The sequence below is a fragment of the Schistocerca gregaria genome, chromosome 2 (assembly GCF_023897955.1).
Source record: "Schistocerca gregaria isolate iqSchGreg1 chromosome 2, iqSchGreg1.2, whole genome shotgun sequence".
In the NCBI taxonomy this organism is placed as follows: domain Eukaryota; kingdom Metazoa; phylum Arthropoda; class Insecta; order Orthoptera; family Acrididae; genus Schistocerca; species Schistocerca gregaria.
Window position 1 is genome coordinate 987,504,652 of NC_064921.1, and position 24,736 is coordinate 987,529,387.

General features: G+C 40.7%; 2 protein-coding genes across 2 annotated transcripts in view; one reads left to right on the top strand and one right to left on the bottom strand.

Moving 5' to 3' along the window:
• The window catches only part of LOC126335478 (tRNA 2'-phosphotransferase 1), a 103,652-nt gene that overhangs the window by 77,756 nt on the left and 1,160 nt on the right, over window positions 1-24,736 (top strand). The gene's annotated exons all lie outside the window — the stretch shown is intronic.
• LOC126335477 (nucleolar protein 10) overlaps window positions 1-24,736 on the bottom strand; it is a 54,521-nt gene that overhangs the window by 2,038 nt on the left and 27,747 nt on the right. The window contains exons 6-13 of the mRNA XM_049998795.1: window positions 17,107-17,335; window positions 16,850-16,969; window positions 16,316-16,460; window positions 16,069-16,229; window positions 15,824-15,987; window positions 15,591-15,681; window positions 8,287-8,534; window positions 8,108-8,204 (exon numbers count right to left, since the gene is read on the bottom strand). Of these exons, the coding sequence (XP_049854752.1) occupies window positions 8,108-8,204; window positions 8,287-8,534; window positions 15,591-15,681; window positions 15,824-15,987; window positions 16,069-16,229; window positions 16,316-16,460; window positions 16,850-16,969; window positions 17,107-17,335 (1,255 nt within the window). The remainder of the gene's footprint in view (window positions 1-8,107; window positions 8,205-8,286; window positions 8,535-15,590; window positions 15,682-15,823; window positions 15,988-16,068; window positions 16,230-16,315; window positions 16,461-16,849; window positions 16,970-17,106; window positions 17,336-24,736) is intronic.

The window sequence follows — 24,736 nt, forward strand, 5'->3', positions numbered from 1 at the left end:
TTGACTACACGTGTCATTTCTCTCCACTTCACACTTCTGCATATTCGTACTATTCTCACATGAACAAATACAACATAGAAAGTTTTGAGTTTTTATTCTGAATGAATAAGACTTGTTTTCATTTATCATCATTTTAAAAATGAAGTAAAAAAAGTTGTAATTTTTACTCGAATCTTTCAACAACAGGGCTGTACTATAGCACCATTTGACACAATGTAGCAAATAATACCAGTGGAAAAATACTCCTATCGGAGCACAAAAAAAAGGTGAATATGCTCATGTTTAAAAGGCTGGCTCCGACTAAAAATCGAGGGCCAACCAGGGTGGCCGAGCGATTCTAGGCGCTACAGCCTGGAACTGTGCGACCGCTGTGGATGCAGGTTTGAATCCTGCCTCGGGCATGGATGTGTGTGATGTCCTTAGGTTCGTTAGGTTTAAGTAGTTCTAAGTTCTACGGGACTGATGACTTCAGAAGTTAAGTCCCTTAGTGCTCAGAGCCATTTGAACTTTTTGAAAAGTGAGGTATGAGCTGCCTCATTGTGTGTTCCTTAGCATCTTTAAAAATTTTCACAAAAATTTTGGCATACAAACATATTCGTACTCTTTCTAATACGCAACTCAACACCTCTCACTTCTATAAGCTCCCATAAAGTATCTCACTCACACCAACTAGCCCATCACTGTATGTAACGCAAACCCATCCACTGAAACTCACCCATTCCCTCTCACTCATTCATTCATCCCAACTAATTGTCATTATCACTTTAACTGTCACTGTCTCACAGCCACAGTATCCTTCATTCTGGCTTACTACTCCCTCCTGTTCTCACTGCTACTGTCTCGCTTTCATTGCCATAGACTGTCTCTCATTGTCAACTGGCTGTTGCCCACTTCCTACTCCTCTCTATCTTCTCTCCCACTGGTACCACCACATTCACTCTATTCCTAGCCCTGTCCTATTACTGTCACTGTCTCCTGTCTTCCAGTATTTATTACTTTTCCATCTCTTCCCCATTACCACCATCTCCTCCTCTCTCTGCATAAGAAAACACAAATATGTTTGCATGGTAACATTTTTAACGGTGCTGAGGAAGGTAGAATGAGAGAGCTGGTACCGAAATGTTCAGCTGAGTCTTTTAAGCAGCAGTATATTTCCCTTTCTTGCACTCCGACGCATTTTTCCACTGATTCCCTTCTTTTTCCCCCACATCAGGGCATGTCACTCTTATGAAAAGAAAATGTTCGGGATCTTAGCAATACGAGGGGGATCTTATCCCCTTCAAAATACTCTCCATTGTAACATTTGTCCCACCAGTACTTCCACTGCTTGAAACATTTTTTGTAGCCTTGTTAGGGATGGCTGATAGCTGCTCCCTCACTTTTTCTTGACTTCTTCAATGTCATCAAATTGGTGTCCTTTCATGTCCCTTTTCGCACTTGGAAATAAGAAAAATTCACATGGAGGCAAGTCAGGTGAGCAAGGTGCATGGGGCAGTGGAACCATGGCATTTTTAACTAAAAACTGTCTAACAGAGGTGGCTGTGTGGGTAGATGTGTTGTTCTGCTGGAAGAAACAGCCTCCTGTCTGCCACAAATCGGGGAACACCAAGCTCCAAGGTAAACCATCAATCTCTGACAGTTGATCAGTTGTCTGTCAACAGTCAGTGAGCACAAGCTCTCAAAATTTTTCAATAATTTCGTTGAATTAGGCAGTTCATGGACATCCAGAACGAGCTTCGTTATCTATCAACATATTGCCATTTTTAAATCGAGCAAACCACTTGTACATTTGAGTATTTTCCCATAGTGTTATCTTGGTAACCTATTTTCAACATTAAAACAGTTTCAGAAGCATTTTTACCAAGTAGAAAATAACATTTCACAGCTGTCCATTGTTAATTTAAACTTGGCATCATAAAAAATGAAACAATAACAAAACAGCACTAGCAAAAACAATTGCTGCAAGTGAACAGGATAAGCCAGGTTGACAACACAGTCAGCATTGAACTGGCAATGAGTTTTGTGCTACACATGCCTAGCAGCATAAATGTGTACTACACAAGCTCTGCACAAGAATTTTTTTTGGGGGTGGGGGTGTACCCCATGGTATGTCATAAAAATTTCAGCCATTTGCAGTGCACTGCCATCTTGGAATCTGTGGCTTGGTTTTCTTGATTACGGATAAAGATTTTTGAAAATGGGAAGATGGCATTTCTAGATAAATGCACAGAGAAAACACTGTTAAAATAAAGCTTTTTTTGGGTTAACCCAGGAACAGCCCATGAACTAAATGGTGCCTCCCTGTGTGAAATTCAAACTTTGACTTTGTACTGTATGAAAGTTATACTAAAATGATCCTTCTGTTGGGTATACATATGGTCCCTAGCCCAAGGGCTATCTACAACACATGACCCTTAACTTCTATCACCAATAGCACCAGAAAAATCCCATTTTTATATGCGATGTATTGGAATATATTGACAGTGCAAGCGGTCGTAGGCGTTACGTTAAGAGCAATTGAGAAATAGAATTCCAAAACTTAAAGGTGAATAAAAATGAATTAACATTCTGGGAAACATTGTGGTAAGCTTGACCTGTTGCCGTGGTTGACAGGTTTGAGTGAACTTTCTGACCGTGTCATGAACTGAAATTGTTATCTTACTTAGTATATAAGGTATTAGCTCTAATTAGGGAATTTATTAGTGTAACACAAAAGTTATGCCTTACTTGTCTCCTGGTACAGAAACATTCGTCCAGCATAAACACATTACTTTACAACTACAATACAGGAATGAGTGAAGTAAGAGTTAACCCAAGAAAAAGCAGATGATTGGTAGTGATTTATCAGTATGCTTTTACAATGTGATAAATTACTCTAGGCATTATTGACAACATGTGAAAGTAGTGTTTCTACTTCTGCAGTTGTCTTCACTACTAGAAGTCTTTTGTGTGTAATAAACTCAAGATGTGTTCATCCAAAAGTGTATATAGAGGACAACAGCATTTTGGAGATTCCAAACAGCTAAGTCAGTCCTGAAAAAAGGTCGTAGCATAAAATATAAAATGTAATGTGTTTCTGGTTATGCCTACTGTTACTATCTACATGAAGGAGTGAATTCAAACTTTACCTCAAACAGATGCAGCGTTTTCTATCAATTCAACCAGACAGACAAAAACTGCAAATCTACAACGTAGATATTTATTCGTACATATGGACCAATCTAGATTTGTTGATAAGTATATATGTTATTTTAAGTTCATTCAGATTTTACACAGAATTAAGCTCTCAGACCACCACAAAAAATGCTATTATCTGTTAATCTGCTTTCTTTCTTTCTATCTTCCACCTACTCTCTCTTCTTCTTCTTCTTCTTCTTCTTCTTCTTCTTCAAGTATTTTCAGATATGTGGTAAAGCTGAGTGAGATCGTTCAGTGGTACTTAAAATTCTTTATTTGAAAGTATTCACCTTCAAAAATCTGTTGTTTTCAGGGCTGCAGCAACAAGTTATTTGCTAGCATTCCGCAAATCATACAAATTAATTGCAACTTCTTTGCTCTGAATGTTTAGCAAATATGCTGTGTGTTGCTGAGTAACGCTTTATACACTCCTGGAAATGGAAAAAAGAACACATTGACACCGGTGTGTCAGACCCACCATACTTGCTCCGGACACTGCGAGAGCGCTGTACAAGCAATGATCACACGCACGGCACAGCGGACACACCAGGAACCGCGGTGTTGGCCGTCGAATGGCGCTAGCTGCGCAGCATTTGTGCACCGCCGCCGTCAGTGTCAGCCAGTTTGCCGTGGCATACGGAGCTCCATCGCAGTCTTTAACACTGGTAGCATGCCGTGACAGCGTGGACGTGAACTGTATGTGCAGTTGACGGACTTTGAGCGAGGGCGTATAGTGGGCATGCGGGAGGCCGGGTGGACGTACCGCCGAATTGCTCAACACGTGGGGCGTGAGGTCTCCACAGTACATCGATGTTGTCGCCAGTGGTCGGCGGAAGGTGCACGTGCCCGTCGACCTGAGCCGGACCACAGCGACGCACGGATGCACGCCAAGACCGTAGGATCCTACGCAGTGCCTTAGGGGACCGCACCGCCACTTCCCAGCAAATTAGGGACACTGTTGCTCCTGGGGTATCGGCGAGGACCATTCGCAACCGTCTCCATGAAGCTGGGCTACGGTCCCGCACACCGTTAGGCCGTCTTCCGCTCACGCCCCAACATCGTGCTGCCCGCCTCCAGTAGTGTCGCGACACGTGTGAATGGAGGGACGAATGGAGACGTGTCGTCTTCAGCGATGAGAGTCGCTTCTGCCTTGGTGCCAATGATGGTCGTATGCGTGTTTGGCGCCGTGCAGGTGAGCGCCACAATCAGGACTGCATACGACCGAGGCACACAGGGCCAACACCCGGCATCATGGTGTGGGGAGCGATCTCCTACACTGGCCGTACACCTCTGGTGATCGTCGAGGGGACACTGAATAGTGCACGGTACATCCAAATCGTCATCGAACCCATCGTTCTACCATTCCTAGACCGGTAAGGGAACTTGCTGTTCCAACAGGACAATACACGTCCGCATGTATCCCGTGCCACCCAACGTGCTCTAGAAGGTGTAAGTCAACTACCCTGGCCAGCAAGATCTCCGGATCTGTCCCCCATTGAGCATGTTTGGGACTGGATGAAGCGTCGTCTCACGCGGTCTGCACGTCCAGCACGAACGCTGGTCCAAATGAGGCGCCAGGTGGAAATGGCATGGCAAGCCGTTCCACAGGACTACATCCAGCATCTCTACAATCGTCTCCATGGGAGAATAGCAGCCTGCATTGCTGCGAAAGGTGGATATACACTGTTCTAGTTCCGACATTGTGCATGCTCTGTTGCCTGTGTCTATGTGCATGTGCTTCTGTCAGTGTGAGCATGTGATGTATCTGACCCCAGGAATGTGTCAATAAAGTTTCGCCTTGCTGGGACAATGAATTCACGGTGTTGTTATTTCAATTTCCAGGAGTGTAGTATAGAAATTTTGAACTTTGGAGTCAGATGGAATATCCTAAGGTATGCACTGAATGATATTTACTATAATGTAACATGAATAATTTGGCCTTGCTGATGATAATTGTTTCTGAAATACATTCACACAAATAGCCCATTTCCACAGCTATCACTCTTGGGCAAAATGATGAAGTAAAAAAAACAGAAATCAATACAGACTGAAGACACTTGATTGCATTTAGGAAAAGTAGCTTATCTGTCAGTTGGTGGACTCAAGTTGGCAGCACATAATAAATAAATAAAGAGCAACAGACAATTAAACAAATTTAGTAACCACTGTACTGCTTCTCATATATGATAGATCAGATTGGCAAAAGGCATTAATTTGTGACAGCTGTCTAGTGGAAAAGGACTCAGAAACAAGACAACTGCAGGAGAGGAGCAATAGTCATATATATGGACAATATGCATGCATCTCATTTTATTATATCAGAGTGATAGGCTACTGTAGACAGCAACACATTCACTGAAACATATTGTATGTATTCTCCTTGTCAATTACTACTAATTCTCATCTTCCAAATAAAATAGCAACTTAGATATAAATTGTTTAATCCACAGGGAAACATTATTGTGTAACAGAGAAAAACTTGAGATTACAGACCCTTCAGAATTCTTCTTTCTCAAACATAGAAAAACAGGGTACAGATAGAAAAAGGAAGAAAGACATGGACTACAAAACAGCCTACAATTTTTTAAACTGCCATTATCAAATGGTGAACAATGAATAATTGTGAAACATTTAGTAGAGCGTTATAATATAGTTTTGGATATCACACATTTAACAATACAATTTGGCAATTACTTGCAATATTGGGTCTGTATGCTACCATCTACAGAGTTTCCATATCTACTTCCAAATAAGAATGCTGAAGTCAATTATAGGATTCAATTTTCTGTAGCATCTGCATGAAAACACAAAGCAAGTCCAATTAAGCTGACAGGCTTCATTTTTATCTGGTATTTCAATAAGGTTAGACTAAAATGCCTTGTCAATTGTGAGGCCATTAGAGATAATGGACAAACTCAACTAAACAAAGAAAGGAAAAGAGAACCTTGAACTGTATAGATGGACAAGGATTTGAACCCTTCTTTTGACAAATAAAATGTATCTTCAGAGATGCTAACTAATCAAGCTGCTTAATACATTCCACTACTGAAACAAGAGTACTGACAATGAATCTTATGGACTCGCCCTCTTTTATTTTCTTCATACTTACAGTGGATTTGGAGGTCAGTGCCCTCATCAGTTACCGTAAGCAATACAACATTGAGGGGGGGGGGGGAACACTTTCACCTTCGAAGATTTTGGAACACTAAAAGTACAACACATTTTGAGCTTCTTAACACTTCCGCGGGCACAGTTTTTGTAACAACTCCGCAAAGATAATTTTCTTGCTATCCTATTAGAAATGTGATCAGCTGACTGTATTTATTTTTTATAATTATATTTTTTGTGATTTAGGACCAAAAACTATGGTGGTACATATACCACCGTGGCACCTTTGTCAGATATTAAAAATGGTGGTAAATGGTTTCCCCCTTCCCTTTTATGTCCTGTTATGTGTTGCCATTAAACGTAAAACAATAATGAACATTTATTTTGTGTTTTCTTTTACTTTGTTTAAAAAAATATTAAAGTTTACTTACCACAATGCGAAACGCAATAGTGGTATGAGCTGACACAGGTCGCAATATTGTATGCTGCAGTAGTGAGGCAATGTGTTCCGACAACAGTAGTAACTTCACGACAAGAAGAAACTGAGTGTTGTAGCAGTTTTTGTACACCTGGTACAGTGTCCTAGCACAGGATGTCAAGCTTAGACAGAGATGGTAAAAAGTATTCCCAAAAGCTCTAGGATACCCCTAAGCTGGTACTAAACATGCTTCCCAAGGACCACAAATGAACCCTTTAATTTTGTTGTAAATATACTTCCCAAGTCTCTTCCAGGAACTCCATTGATGGTAACCATACTTCCCAATAACCATTAAAACACCATTGTTTAGTGGGATATATACTTCCCACAGTCCTGATGGCTGTATTTCATACCAAACAGAAACTACAGCTGGTGCAGCAGACTGCCACTAGATGCCAAGAGTGTACAGAAGTCGTAACATAAATCCCTTTAAAATATCCCCCATGGCCCGCAAAAGGTTAACATAGCTGCCGGTAGCTGAGGCCATAGTGTACAAGTCTTGTAATGCGAGCCATATAATCTAAAAGATGCTGGTTCAATTCTTGTTACTAGCAACATTATTCTTTCCTTTTATTTGAATTCTATGTTTACCTTCAAATAAAAATGTTAATAAACAAATAACTGAATCATAATTTTCAATAAAAACAAATTTTTTGTTTATAACTAATAACATAAAAATTTAATAATAGTACATGAAAGTTTGATACAAAAATGTGAAACATCAAATAGAAAATAAAAAGCTTTTCCATTAACAGAGATGAACAGTATAACTGATACTTTTTTTCACTTAACATTAGGCACTTTGCATTTCTGTTTCAAATTTTAATTTATTTTCATATAATCAACAATTAAAAATAGAAAGATGTTATTTTTATTAAAAATTATGATACTATATTCATTTATTAATATTTCTATTTGAAAACAAATACAGAATTGAAACACAAGTAAAAAAGGGGTGTTACTACTACTGAGAATCAAGGCATGACTTCAAATTATAATACTTATAGGCCATGCACTCCGCCAATGGCTGCTCTGTCAAAGGTGCTCGAAATGTGTTGTACTTAACAGTGCTTCAAAGGTGATTATATCTAGTTTGCATGAGAATTGGTGTAGTACTGTTTTAACAAGCTTCAAATCATGTTAAGTATAAAGACAACCAAAGTGGCAGAGCAGTCTGTAAGGAGTTCTTGTAAGAAGAGAAAAAGGATACAGTGACAAGTAAAAAATATTTACATAATTAAACAACAAATTACTGAAGAACTGTAATTACTCTCAAGTGGTATCATCACCCCCCCCCCCCCCCCAATACACACACAGATGAATGAAACATTAAAAGATGCTTACCTTACGTATAGTAAATGTCATCTCTCTGCTTCCAGATGCCCCAAGAATTCTGACACTGCTTTTAGATTCCTTCTGCAACCTTTCACCTAGTGTTGCTCTAAAGGCAGAAACATGTTTAAAAGTTAACTCTCACCAATGGATTAAGGCCATTACAAAACAAAATACTGTTGACAACATACCTATTTTTTTTCTGGTAGGATGCTGCATTGATTCCCTTGAACTCTTCTCCTTCTCTTATTTCAAAAAATTTTGGTTTAGGTGTTGCTTCATTACTTGGCTTTTCTTCCTCTTCCACTACCTCTTGCCTTGCTTCCCGTCGCAATAAACGATGCTGCCGCTTAAGTTCCTTTGTCCATTCTCTATCATCATCTGAACTGGATTCATCATCAGATTGTTCATCAGAGCTGGGTCTTCCTTCTGGTTCATCCTGTGAATCATATAGTAGTGCATGCAGTTAAAAGTATGATTCAGAGCGATATCTGGTGTTTCAATCAGCATTTTTTACAGTGCGCACATAGCTCTGCTTAATGAAACAACATACAATAGTAGTGCAAGCAAATACATGACGGAGGAAGGGGGCCTCAGCTGTAAGGTTCTATATACACAATTCAAAACTGAAACAAAGTTGGTTCATTCTAACATTAGATACAAATTAGATAGATTGGATGAAGATATAGCTATAGCAGTTGTGGTCGATTCATAAGCTTGGTAACCAAGCGTAAGCAATGTTATTTTATAGATTAATGTACTCTTTAAAACATTTAAAATGACATAATTTGCCTGCACAGAATTTATAGCTGTACATGATTTAAAAATCAATACGAAAGTCAGTTTCTCTGCTTCATTTCTGACTATTCAGTATAAAAATAATACGAATGTAAACATTACATGACATGTATATTCGTCGACATTTGCCGTTTTATCACTTCACTTTGTTAGGGGGTAGGATTTACCAAAATTATAGACTATACGACACTTCATTGTATAAGAAATGCCTTAATTACAATTAGATTGCAAAGCTAGACTAAAAGAAGTTCTTAGTTTATGAAACCGAACTGACTTTCAAAAGCCTGAAATTGTCATCTGAACTTTCTTCTTCTTCTACCTCTTCATCATTGTCGTTGCCCTCTTCATATATAAGACAGTCTTCACTATCATTGAGAGCTTTACTTATTGAGACATCAAGAGGTTGCAGTTGTGAAGCAAGTCCCCCCCAGAATAACAGCAAGCTTTGTTTTTCCGTGTCTCAATTTCTCTTTCACTGAATTTTTCAAATGACTGATCTGGCACAAAAAGAGAACTCTTCTTCAATAAAGTACGTTTCTTTACCTTCCACACTCCTTTAATTTGTAATTTCATACCATCCTTGTCCATCCAACACTTGTCATGTAGGCAAACAACGCCTAACAGTGTTTTAGAAGGTTTTGGCATTGTTTTGCACTCAAAAAACATTTTTTCATGTCTACTTGTTTTTACAGCTACAGTTTCAGTACCTTTCATGTTAACAGTACTGTTACTCGGCACATCAAGTATCAGAGGAGTCTCGTCCATATTCAGTATTTGGCTTAGTTCCACACTGGTTTTCCTTCGATGTTGAATAATAAAGTGATGGAATGATGATGTAAGGGACATTCAAATGAAGCCCCGTCACTAGTGTAAAGTAACAGTAACGATTTTATTAACTTAAAAATGTAGTTATATATACAGTACACATATTCAAAAATAGTCACCAAAACTGTTGGCACATTTATCCCATTGCAACACTAGCCGGTTGATTTCATCCTTTAAGAAGCTAGTAGGGTGCTGTCGGATCCAGGCCTGGACCAAGTCACACACTTCATAGTCCCTTGCAAATCGATGTCTGCGAATAGCTTGTTTTAGAGGTCCAAATACACGCAAGTCACACCAAAACTGCTGCAATGTCGTCTTCACTGCATTGGGCGTGTGTAGGCGGGCATTATCATGCAGGAGGATAACGCCACTGGACAACATGTTTTGACTTGATGGCTCGTCTAAGGTTCTGTAAAGTGGCTTGATAACGCTGGGCAATGATGGAGGTTTCCCATTCCAGGAACTCGATAAGCAGTGGGCCCTTGTGGTAAAAAAAGGAGGATATCATGACCTTACCACAACTGGTGTGCACGGCCTTTGATTTCTTTGGAGGCGGTGAAGTTGCATGTCTTCACTGCTTGCTCTGGTGCCTGCTTTTCGGTTCAAAATGGTTACACTGTGTTTCATCATCTGTGACAATACGTGACAGAAATCTGTATTCCTCCTCATGACAGCATTGCAAATGACTCAAAAGTCAGTGCCATTCGAATATTGCGCTGTTCAGTGGTCAGTTGGTGAGGAACCCAGTGTGCACAGATTTTTCAAAAGTTCAAATGTTGATACATTATGATGTGGGCGGGGCTCACGCCAATACCCAGTAGCTGATGGATCTGTGGTTGTCCATGACTAAAGCATTCACTTCCGCAACCATTTCTGGTATGACGACATGATGAGTCTATCCAGGATGAGCATCATCTTCCAGTAGCTTATGCCCCTCATGGAATCATTTGTGCCATTCCACAACACTTGAATGACTCAGACTGTACTCACCATACACGGCCTTTATCTGTCAATACATTTCAAGGCCTTCAACTCCCTCCGCCACCAAAAATCGAATCACTCCTCATTGTTCCTGCTTACTCGCCTGCATGTTCGGTAGTGGACGATAACTTGTGTGACCACTTTCTCTTCGGCATGAAACCATACTGTCGCCATGCAACATCAGTGTGCATGTGTCAGTCTCTCTACCGACAGATAGTGCCATCATACCCGCAGTTACATGGTGCCACCTTACGTGTAAGGCAAATGCATTGACCAGGTTTCATTTGAATGAACCTAATATTTTCTCTTCATAGTCTTGTGGCTTTTTCTCAGATATTTTGATCTTGGTTTGCATGCTTAGTCCATCATGCTTCATAAACCTGTAGCACCAACTCCACCATTAAAGTCTGCTATGTATTACTGTATAATTTTTGTATTAATTCAAATGCCATTTTGGTGGTGTCCTTGAATCTATTTCAGTACATCATCATCTACTTGTGGCCATTTTGCATTCAGTCCTCTATTTGGACATTTAGTCTTCATTTTTTTTCCTGTTCTTCCATACTAGCCCCCCCCCACCCCCCCAAAATCGTGAATGGTTTTTTCTGTTGGAGGAGAGCCAAAATGCCTCTCAGCTGCCCGTTTCCATGTTCTTCAACATATGCTATTACTTTCAGTTTATAGACCACACAGGTAGATGCCGTGTTTCTCGACTTCCGCAAGGCATTCGATAAAGTTCCTCACAGTCGTTTAATGAACAAAGTAAGAGCATATGGACTATCAGACCAAATGTGTGATTGGATTGAAGAGTTCCTAGATAACAGAACACAGCATGTCGTTCTCAATGGAGAAAAGTCTTCCGAAGTAAGAGTGATTTCAGGTGTGGCGTAGCGGAGTATCGTAGGACTGTTGCTATTCATAATTTACATAAATGACCTTGTGGATGACATCAGCTTTTTGCGGATGATGCTATGGTATATCGAGAGGTTGTAACAATGGAAAATTGTACTGAAATGCAGGAGGATCTGCAGCGAATTGACGCATGGTGCAGGGAATGGCAATTGAATCTCAATGTAGACAAGTGTAATGGGCTGCGAATACATAGAAAGATAGATCCCTTATCATTTAGCTACAAAATAGCAGGTCAGCAACTGGAAGCAGTTAATTCTGTAAATTATCTGGGAGTGATTTAAAATGGAATGATCATATAAAGTTGATCGTTGGTAAAGCAGATGCAAGACAGATTCATTGGAAGAATCCTAAGGAAATAAAATCCGAAAACTAAGGAAGTAGTTTACAGTACGCTTGTTCCCCCACTGCTTGAATGCTTCTCAGCAGTGTGGGATCCGTGCCAGATAGGGTTAATGGGAGAGATAGAGAAGATCCATTGGAGAGCAGCACGCTTCGTTACAGGATCATTTAGTAATCACAAAAGCATTACGGAGATGATAGATAAACTCCAGTGGAAGACTCTGCAGGAGAGACGCTCAGTAGCTCGGTACAGGTTTTGTTGAAGTTTCGAGAACATATCTTCACCGAAGATTCAAGCAGTATATTGCTCCCTCCTACGTATATCTTGCGAAGAGACCATGAGGATAAAATCAGAGAGATTAGGCCCCACACAGAAGCATACCGACAATTCTTCTTTCCACGAACAATACGAGACTGGAATAGAAGGGAGAACCAATAGAGGTACTCAAGCTACCCTCCGCCACCCACCGTCGGGTGGCTTGCGGAGTATGGGTGTAGATGTAGATATGAATACCTTTCATTTTTTCCATTAGGAAACTGGCTACTACAACAAAAATGTTGTACTGTTAGTGATAACACAAATTACTCTCAATTACAGTTCAATGGCACTGTAGATTGCAATGACGCATCATAAGCAAGACGTAAGTTCATTGCATCAGTGCACTGCTGCTGCCAGTTGAATCCATTGTTGCCAGGTAGAGACAGGTTTCCTTCGGTATCAAACATCTGGCCATTTTGCGAGAATTTTATATCACACACTGGACATTTTTATATTACTTCTGAGTATAAGGCACACCTGAATTTTGGAGGCAATTTTTAGAACATAAAAGTGCATATACTCCATATAATCTGGTAAATGAGGTAACCACTTCTAGGTAGCACTGCACCAAACCAGTCTCTGGCAGCGTGATTAGCACTTTTTTCCACAAGAGAAATAACTTCCTTCTTGTATTTGGCAGTATAATGAGAGTGCTTCATTACTGTTCACTAAAACCAGACTTCACAAAATTTGATGAGAATGAATCACATCTTACTAACTCGTGCAAGAATCCTAAAGCCATATGCATAGTTGGTATTTACGTAAAGAAATTTATTGTTGTTGCTACAAATATATGATGATGATGATGATGATGATGATGATGATGATTGGTTTGTCGGGCACTCAACTGCACAGTTATCAGCGCCCGTACAAAGTCAAAACGCTTGCTCAGTCCAACCTCGCCACTTTCATGAATGATGCTGAAATAAAGAAGACAACAAAAACACCAAGTCATCTTGAGGCAGGTGAAAACCTGTGACCTCACCAGTAACTGAACCCAGGACCCCGTGCTCGGGAAGCGAGAACACAACTGCGAGACCACGAGCTGCTTACTACAAATACTTGAAAAGCTGCTATATTCGAAGATGAGCAATACTGAATTTCTATTTCTTTTGTTGGTTGATATATTACAATTCAATGGTCGAAACTCAAAAAAAGGTAGACTATCTTCTGACTTGTTTTTACATATATTTACTAGTGTGGAAGTTTTGGCACCAGTATTTATCTTTGTGCCTGAAAAGCTTGCATATTTAGTGATGCTTCTATTCAACAGCAAAAGTCGCATGTGGCAGCTCCTAGTGCCATTTTTTCAGAACTTCCAATTTGTTCTGCACTCAATTCTACACTGCAGGTGGTTTTTGTAACAGGAAAACCAGGAAAAAAAAAGAGGGGCTTGGATTCAGGTTTATATGGTATACTTTTCATAATATTGTCATTATTCCATCTTGGATTTTTCCATTATGCATATAGACACAGACTGAGTTGATAAAAGTTTATTTGTTAATTAATGAAATTTAATGTGTGTGACTAAACATGCTTATTTTGTGGTTGTTATTCATCTTTAAACACCTGATATTATTGGAGGGATTAAAGGTAACAACTGAAAGTACAGCTGAGGCATCATTGGGTAGACATTAAGCTAAGCTACTGGACGATCGCACGCGCGCTTGCACACACACACACACACACACACACACACGCACGCACGCACGCGCGCACGCACGCGCGCGCCAGTGCGCGCGCACGTGCTCTTACAATTTACTGGCACCTCACTAGGATGAGAGGATGAGAGGATGAGGGGTCATGTTGGATGGAGTGGCTGATAGGAGACAGGATATGGGAAGGAGAAAGTGAGGTGGAAGGAAACGATGGCAGGAAGGGGGAGTTGCATGAGGCACACAATGGAATAGAGGAATGGATTTTGAAGGGGGGATAGAAAACAGAAGGGGAATGAGGAAGGAGACTGTCAGTACAATATAAAGTAATTTCCCATTTGTGTAATTCAGAGAAGCTGTTAGTGGGAGATTTATACGGTAAAGGTTGTGAAGCAGTCATTGCAGTCAAGCATGTTGTGCTGGGTGGCCAATTCTGTTCCTGCCCACGATTTACTCAGCTGGACAGTTGGCCGATGGACATCGCCAAATTAAATGATGTTGAAAAGTTACAGTGAAGCTTGTATACAATATGAGTGCTGTCACAGGCAGCACTAACTGTCATAGGATACGATAGGAAACGTAATAGTATGAAATAGCTTAGGATAGACACTGCATGTGAGTTTTTCAGAGCGGCATTACCCCAAGTGACAAGGTGCTGGAATTGGGTGTAGTGTAAGGATGGACCAGCTTATTTTGTAGATTGGTTGGATGGTAGAATACCATTTTAGGAGAGGTGGAAGGATGTTTCTTTTGTTCGGACATGATAATAGGTAGTGTTCAATACACATGTCCTCTGCCCATGCTAGTGTGAATTTGCCAGTGTCATAATACTCTTGCTGCCTCTCCCCCTCCAGCTTCTGACCAGTCTTCCTTCTTAAACTTCATGCATTTCTCCCGTCACCCTCTCTACATGACCCCCCCCCCTCCCTCCCCCCTGCAGTGCTGGTATGATGTAGTCAAGTAAGACTGTGTGTGTGTTGACCAGTCTTCCTTCTTAAACTTCATGCATTTCTCCCGTCACCCTCTCTACATGACCCCCCCCTCTCTCCCCCCTGCAGTGCTGGTATGATGTAGTCAAGTAAGACTGTGTGTGTGTGTGTGTGTGTGTGTGTGTGTGTGTGTGTGTGTGTGTGTGTGTGCTGTGTTAACTGTGAAAGAGAACACTGTAAGCTTAGTACCACTGTAAGTCTTGTTTATGTGCCTATTGTCTGATCAAGGCCTCTACTATATTGTAGATTGGTTCCTTCGCTCCTTGCAATATTAGTATCCCAGTCAGGGCTTTCTACTATCATGATCATGATACTGCAATGTAAACATAATACACATTACAAATCTTGCAGCAACAACCAATAGATATGTGTTTGGCTTTTCTTTGCAGTTCAGTTCATAATGTAAGCACTTGGCAGCATAGCACACTAAATTCATATGTGGAAGATAATTCCTCAAACACATCTTAGGAGGAGAAAATAACATTCAAAAGTAGCTGAAAGTCGATCAAATTTAGAAAGTTTTGCAACGGTACAGTAGTTAGAGACTTAGCACAATGCCATTCCTATAGATCAACACTTCGCTCACGCACAAAGAAATTAATTCATCAAATAATGTATCTCTTGTCTCATACAAGGAAATGATGTAAGAAAGCCCAGTAAAAACAATAAGTACTTACATCAATCTGTTCAAACTGTTGGGTAAGTATCTGTTTCTTGAGTTCTTTCTTACGTGCCTTGTCAAGCCTGGACACTACAGGATTCAAAAGTCTGGAATAACAAGGAAAATAAATTCTAATCTGTATTTCTTTAGATAAAAATTACTGTTTCAAAGTAAATATTTGAAAATAAATTCTAATTTGCATTTCTTTAGATAAAAACTATTGTTTCAAAGTAGATATTTGAATTTTACCTGTATTCTTCAGCATTTTTATCAACTTCAAAATCTGGGTTTTCAAAAAGTGCTTTGAAACGTTCATCCTTGAGTAAATTTGTACCTGTGTTCTTCTTTTTCTTTACATTTGTTTCTTCATCCATAAGTTTTAGAGCAAGGTCCTTATTTACCTTTGGTAATTTCTGTGAAAATAAATGAAATAATTGATATATACTGATAATATCTCAAACAGTTTATAGTAAAATATGAAGAAATTGCTTAACCTGTAACTTCACGCGATTTGCTCTTTCTTCTTCAATTTTTTCTCTGATTCTTTTCTTTTTATATTGCTCAAATGCAAATGGTTCTGCCACAGATTTTGCCTTCCTGTAGAGTCTAATATCCACAAAGAAACCATGCATGTACGCCCTCAAAAGATTTGTGCCTAAAATGTTTGAAAATCTACAAATTAGTATATAAAAGACACAAAAACAAAATTCAGGAGAACTAATAAGAGTTATGAATACATGCCCATAAGATGATCTAATCCCAGCTCTTCTAGTTCTTTCCTTGTTACAAATTTATAATCATCATATACAGTTTCTGATTGATTTTCTTCAAGTTCTTCAGTTAAACTGTCCAGAAATCCACACCACTTTGGCGCTGGTCCCATACTCTGTAAGTATGTTAACCACAAATTGATGACAATGTTAGCCACAGATGAAGTTATTTATGCTGTGTGATTATGTATATTTAAAAAAAAATAATACATGAAAAAATAACCATGACATTATTTTTTTCAAATAAAATTCATAAGAAACTAAAGACACAGACCATATACACTTATAAATAGCAACTGCTCATTCATGTTAATGATTATTTCTTCAGAGTAATCCTTGAATTTTTCACTTTTCTTGCAGCCAAGTTGCCATGGCTGTACATAACAGTTCAGGTTCTTTCTTTCACAAGCCATTAGTGTCCTGGCAGCAACTCAAAACTACATCAGTCACTGCCATGCTAATGGGTTTTTGTTACATATATTAGATTTACAGCTTTTGAACTTACGGGTATATAGTACGTCTGAATTTTAACTCCTTCATTAGCAACAAACATCATTCCTGAGTTTGGGACAAGGCAAAGGTTATTGAAGTCCACTGCTGCTTCTATTGCTGTGAAAAGTTTTCCCTGCAAATAAAATGCCAAACATTAACGTACTCGATGTCAATCCAGTGCTTACAAAAACAATCACTTTTCTGCCTGATGCAACCGTGAAGAAAACTGCAATATCATATTATTATGTTTTTAAATTGGAAACAACTTACAGATGTCTTGTCCCATATCTTGACAATGGACCTGTCCATAGATAATACAAGATCTTGCTTTTCATGAAAATGGACATCCAAAATTGGTAATCCATACATATGATCTTTCACACAGAAAGGTTTATCTGAGCGTATATCATACAATAAAACTTGGCCTGTAGCTGTGCCCACACCAACTGTCAAGCCGCCATGAAAATTTATTGCAGTGATGGAAGGGAAGCCATCAAGTCTGTAATTTAAAAGATGACTGTTACTGGAGTTGATGCACTGTACCTAACAGTAGAATCTCTAATCCATAGAAGAAAACGTAACTGTAAACTTACAGTGCTTAATCCCTATCAGCACCAAGATAATTTGTTTTCCCATTACAACTCAAAACTAAGCACAGGACACAGAGTAACAATATTAGTACACTTTTATATCTAAAAACAAAGATGATGTAACTCACCAAACGAAAGCGTTGTTAAGTTGATAGACACACAAAGAAACACAAACACAAAATTCAAGCTTTCGCAACACATGGCTGCTTCATCAGGAAAGAGGGAAGGAGAGGGAAAGACGAAAGAATGTGGGTTTCAAGGGAGAGGGTAAGGAGTCATTCCAATCCCAGGAGCGGAAAGACTTACCTTAGGGTGCACTTTTAGTTGGTTATGTAGCACACAACTGTGTGATTAACATGACTGAAATACACTGCTTAGTGTATGTAATCTGTAGCAACTCTGTGTGTGTGTGTGTGTGTGTGTGTGTGTGTGTGTGTGTGTGTGTGTGTGTGTGTATTACGTTCTTTGGCACCTGCCAGACCAACGTCCCTCCACATATCACAGCATCACCAGCAGCCTACCTCACAGATGCAACCACTCATCACGGCAGACACTGACGGCCTCCTCCACAGGACACTTCAGATGGGGAAATGTTTCACCAACCAAACGTCAAATGAAATTATCTCCCCCGGAAAGCCAACTGGCAAATAGTTCGCCATCGCAACCTATGACACCCAGTCATGCAGAGCGAGTATACCCTCCATGTGATGATATAATCAATCCTGCTAGACTTACGTGGCAGTCTTCAGTGAGTCTGCAGCTGGAATTTCGTTGATTGTCACTGTCAAGGATCTTGTATGTCTCTTGGCAGACTACATGGAACGTTTTTTGTATTCCATTTTTATGAGGTTGAGTTTTCTAATAAATGGTTCTTAATGTGGACACCCTCTTGTGTTGTTGTAACACAATACACTAGCACCATGATACTGAGGTGACATGCTACTGGTCAGCTAACTATGTCACAAAACTGAAGCAGTCAGTACTTATTTGTACCCTACACTTCTTCCACATCTTTTCCAGCGGTGGACAGTTGTCTGTTGTCTATTTTGGTTGTTGCAGCTGTTTGATTGCTTGGACCCAGGTGGTACAATCTATGATTTATGGTCTGGAGATAGGAGTTCCTATGGTCTTGGCCTCGCTCCTCCCAGTTGGGGACATCACCACTTGCTCCTTGGTCTACTGTCTGTGGTAGACACCGGTGGTCTCCAGATGCACCCACGTCTTTGTGGTACATACCTCTTGCAGATGGCGCAACCTCTGCAACTCCCCCAACTCCTCATGTTGCTCGAAGCTTCTCTCAAGATGAGTGTTATTCAGGATCGTCTCTTGTTTTGTTTGGCTGACCAGAACAAATATTATGCCGACCTCAGGTGCATGCCTTCTATACTTCATCTCTGGACTCGAACCATGAATAATGGACAACTTACATCAAGCAGCTGTAGTTGCATTAACAGTCTGTAGAACCCTTGGTGATATTACAAAGCGGACTTTTCTATTGGCTAACACCGACACTTAGCTGCATGAGCTGGTGCACTGACTTTTCCCTAACTGGGTGAATTGAGTTACTCGGACTTTAAGGACAGATTGGAGGCCAACTTCCAGAGTCGTCCTTTTGTTTCCACACTCAGTCATTCCTTTTACTGCAATTCCAAGAAGCTTCTCAGTCCTATACAGAATAGGTAGCTGCTCTGTGGTGCCTGACTCGCAAATGTCACTCCCAGTGTGAAAACAAAAACTGTGGCCCCTCCCTTATGATGATATTGCTGTTCACGAAAATTTGTTTGTCTATACTATGTATGCAGAGCTCTGTAAGGATCTTTTCCATCTCCATAATCCAACATTGGGCAAATGTTTGTCCTTCAGCAACAAATTCAAGCCAACCAAGGCCTCAGGGTACACACTTGAGTGAACTGCCTATGTTGTGCAGGTCGTGATGTCCTCCTCCTGCTGCGGCACCAGCCGCGTCAAAAGGCACTGGGACCTCAGGTGACACCTTGGTTGCACCCAGTGCTGGTAACTAATGACCGTATGTCTTGTACTATCTCAATATGAGATGTTCCTTCTGCCACAAGTCGGACCACAATGCCAAGGTTTGCTTACATCACATCCATTGAATCATTATGTCTGTTGAAAATAATTATCACACTACATGTTACACCTCATAGAAAATGTTATGCAGTTATGATATGGGCCTACAAGATTCGAATAATCTGGTATGTGCGAGACACTGTATATTTGCATATATCTTTCTGTTTCTGTATTTTTTGATGGTGGTTATAAATAGGGTCACATTTGTGTTTAGTTAAGATCCTCATATCTGATGGTTCTTACATATATTTAGTACTGAAGATGGTCACACAGTGACCAAAATCAATCTGTAAAATAAGAGATTTCATAATTTACAACCAATGTTGCTATTTATTCAACATTTATTTATATCTGCTGTCCGACAGCAGGTCAGCATGTGAGCAATTCTGTTCTAAGTGTCACAGCCTGTTCTCCGCATTCCAGTGTGGCGCCAAGAGCAATACCATTCATATTACTTTCCATCCGGATGCCATTCCAAAATTTTACAAAGTGCATCCTGTTCCACTTGTCTTGCGGGACAGGGTGCAGCGGGAGTTGACCGCCTGGAGGCAGCTGTTATTGTGGAACCAATCTCCAACAGTTTGTGGAGAATGCCATTGGCCATTGTAGAAAAACAAAGTGGCACTCTCTACCACTGTGGAGACTTTAAGTCAACAGTGAATGCTCAGATCATTGTCAACACCCACTGACTTCAAAGGCTGAGTCACGGGAAATTATTCTACCATATCAGCTTGATGGATGTCTACCAATAGCTGCCCCTCGATCAAGCCAGCCAGCAAATTGTAGTGGTCAATATACCTTTTGGACTCTTAATTCATACCCTTTGTTGTTAGTTCGGCTCCAGCTTTGTTTTAACATTACTTCAAGCACCTGCTTCTGATGTTACAGGGTCGGCAAACTATCTTGACGACATCATTGTCACTGCATCCTCTGCTGACTAACACTTCCATAACTTGGACACAGATCAGGCTAAGCTCATCATCAATTTGGATAAATTTCCAAACAGAAATGGAGTATCTTGGACAAGTCTTCTCAGCCAAGGATGGCGGCAATATGAAATGGGGAACAGTCAATAGGAAGCGTTCCAAATGGTGCGACTTAACAATCAGTCTTGAGGGCCAATGGCCAATTTTTTGATCCTTTACTATGGTTAGTGTGTTACCCACCAGGGTAGCTGAGAGTGCTTATGTGCTGCTTCCTGGACTCAGGTAGGCATGCCGGCCCCAGATCGACTCCGCCCGGCAACCTAACAATGAGAGCCGGTGTGTCGGCCAGCCTGGATGTGGTTTTTAGGTGGTTTTCCACATCCCACTAGGTGAATACTGGGCTGGTTCCCACATTCCGCCTCAACTACATGACTCACAGACATTTGAAAACGATCACACTATTCCATGGCTTACACTAGACGCAGACAGCTGGGGGTACATTTATTCTGTCCCGGGGGGTACGGGGTGGTGACAAGAAGGGCATCCAGCCACCCCTTAAACTTAACATGCCACGTCCATTTAACCATAACAGCAGACCCCGCAACGTCGGAATTTAAGCTTGGAAAGAGAGGCTACAGTTAGTGTGTCTGGAGCTCACAACATACCAACTTATGTAGGTTATCAGTTAATAATAAGATCGGTACATATGTGGCCTGAGATGCAGCCCCAAAATATCTGTATTGAGCAAAAATGTTTGATGACTACTGCTCCAGGCAAATACCTGCAGAAAATCCTTCCTAGCACTTAAATCTACATTCAATATCAGCAAATTTTGCTTCAGAAGAAATGCTTTTCTTGCCATTGCCAGCTTACATTTTAAATCCTCTCTACTTCATCTTTCATCATCATTTATTTTACTGTCCAATAGCAAAATTCATTAGTGCCTTGTCCCGAATCCAGTTCCCTCAGTATGACATGATTTCATCTGACTACATTCCTCTACCCTTGTTTTGCTTTTGTTGGTGTTCATCTTATACCCCCTTTCAAGACACTGTCCATTCCATTCAACCGCTCTTCCCAGTCCTTTGCCGTCTTTGGCAGAATTACAGTATCAATGGCAAATCTCCAAGTTTTTATTTCTTCTCCGTGGCTTTGGTGGGATAGGTGATGGCTGTGATTGGATTAGAGTATGTGGTGGTGGTGGGAAGATGTATGGGGACAGGTCTTTCAGCTGGGTCTGTTACAGAGATATGAGCCCTGAGGCAAGGGGATGGAAGCATGGGTGGAGCAGGGATGTAAATGGATATTACATAGGTTTTGTGGTTGACACAGTACCACTGTGGAAGGGTTGGATAAGATAGTGTGTAGGATATTCCTCAACTCAGGGCACGATGAGAGAGAGTTGAAGCCCTGGTGGAGAATTTGATTACATTTCTCCAGTCTTGGGAGGTGACAGGTGACTGGAGAGAGAAGACATGAGACATCTGTTTCTGTATAATGTTTGGAGGGTAACTTTGGTTTGTGGAGATATTTGAAGAAGAATTGCTTGTTTCTGGCTAGGCTGTAAGGGAGGGATATATTGGTATGAAATGGGTGTAACTATTGAAGGAGGTATTCCCATCATCCTGCCACAAAGAAGCACTCCCCTTGAAACTCAGTACCACCCACAACTGGAGAAATGGAGCCACGTCCTCCACCAGGGTTCTGACTACATCTTGTCATGTTCTGAAATGAAGATTATCCTACACACTATCCTTCCCATATCTCCCACAGTGGTATTCTGCCACCCCCCCCCCCCCCCCCCCAATGAACTTATAGGGTATCCTTAACCATCACTATTCCAACCATGCTCCAAATGCTTGCTTCATGACTCATATCCCTAGACCTAGATGCAATATGTGTCCCATACATCCTTCCACGACCACCTACTCCAGTCAGGTCAAAGGCATCTTATATCCTACCTAAGGCAGGACTACCTGTGAAAGCAGTCGTGTGATCTACAAACTAAGCTGTGATCACTGTGCTACTTTCTAAGTGGCCATGTCAACCAACAAGCTGTCTGTCTGCATGAACAATCACTGACAAACTGTGGCCAACACACAGTTGGACCAGTGTGTTACTGAACATGCTACCCAACACAATATGCTTCACTTCAATGACTGCTTCACAGCCTGATCTATCTGGATCCTTCCTACCAACAGCAGCTTTTCTAAACTGCACATGTGGGAACTCTCCCTGCAATATATACTACGTTCCCATACGTCCCCTGACCTCTAGCTGCACTAGTGCCTGCCCTTCACCCTCATCTCTGCTCCTACTCCATCACCATGCAGCCTTCTATTTCATGAATGTAGTCACTAGCCCTTTTCTCTCTTCCTGTACTTATCTCCTCTTTGATGTGTCCCCCCCCCCCCCCCCAAAAAAAAAGAAAAATCTCCTGCCTCCACCTAGTAGCCCTACCCTGTCCCCACCACATATCTGCATGCTTCCAAAAGCAACAGTATACTCTCTGCCACCCCTCCCCCTCCTTGCCTCAATCTCCTTTTTAACCTCTACCACCCACAATTTGCTTCTACTATCAGGCACAGTTGCTTGCAGTCCTGTCTCAGTGGTCAGAGTCAGTGGTCATATGAGTGCAAATTGTGTTTGCTGGAACGTGTGTGGATTTTATACTTTAGCTGTAGTCCTGGCCAAAAGCTCAAATGTAGAACAATCTTTCTGTTGTGCCCGTCTGTAACTCAACATGTGCTTTATATGTGAGTAGCAATCTTTCATAACATCTGCTCCAACAAAGGTTGTTTAGTGGCTCATGATATGGAACAGTGTGATGAAAAGTATTAATAAAAATAACAAGACTACAGTCAAGATAGTGTAACCTGATCCCTGACAATTGCAGTGGAGTGGGCACGGCAGCTTCACGCACCTCCTCAGCTACTCGTGTGATACAATTTTGTAAATGTGTCTGGCAATGCCTCAGTGTTGTCACAACTACACGGGTGACTACTGTTCTCACCTGCAGCCATTAGTACTAAGCAGTTGAAAGCTGACAACAGTGCTACTTACTGTCAGGGATCTTCTTATGCTGTCTCGACTATATTTGTATTGCAATGTTTCTATTTTTCAAACACACATGAGTCCTCAAAATTCATGCTATGACACCCTCTAAATGTGGTCTACATATCTGGAAGGAGAAAGGGGGCATTACAATGAGTTGCAAGGGCAACTCCCACGAACATAATTCAGTGAAGCTGGCATTGTGAGGAAGGATCCAGATGGTATGAGTTGTGAAGTAGGCATGGTTTATGACATGACTGCTTTCACAGATGGACCTGCCTCAGAATGCGACAAGCCTGTTACAGGACTGAAGGAGGATGTGCTGACTGTGTGTATCGAACAGGTCATGCACCTGGGCTTTCTACAGTGATATGACCCATTTGGCAATGTGTTTGGAGTGCTTAAGTGTGGAGAAAGGAAGAACTGCAATATTGTGTAAACTGAGTGGGTGATTTCATTGTGGGCAAGTTTGTCCTTCATACAATCAATGTATTTCTCTGTATATAGAGTAAGTGCAATTGCCTTTATGTGACATTTGAATTCTCACAACAACAAGATAGGACAAAACTTGAGAGGAATAATATTAGAGCCAGAGTATTTAAAATAAAGAGCTCTTTGAATGGTGTATCTTTCAGTACATTGTGGAGAGTTGAGTGTGAGACTGCACTTGGAAACTTGCAATATAAATAGTATACCTTTTTTTCTTTTTCTTTTTAATTCTAATTGATGAAAGTAGTGATGTTACACAGACAGGGCAAACAACCTGTAAGCATCAGATGTCCAAGTCCATTGGTGCAGAATTTTATTACTAAGTATTATTAGCTAAAAACAGTGAAATAGTTTTGTTGGTGAATTACACAGCCAGCCACAAATGCTTTTACATTGTTTATTTTAATGCCACAATGGTTTCGGGCTACCATAACCACCTTCATTTGGTTCACTTTTCCAATTACATTGATATTTTGGTCAGCAGCACATCATCTACTCCTGCATGGCACAAGTATATTAAAGTTTTTGGGCCACATTACATGCTGCTTTATTAATAAAAACATGTTAATGTGCTTGAATTTATTTACACATAATGTGAAACAGTTTTATATACTTACATATGTTCCAGTGGAGGCGATTACACAAGTACGTGTGTAAAATTATTTCACCTTATATGTAAATAATTTAATGTGGCTCTAAACATTCAAATAATTTTGTGCAGTACAGGGGCAGACGGCTTGCTGCTGACCAAAA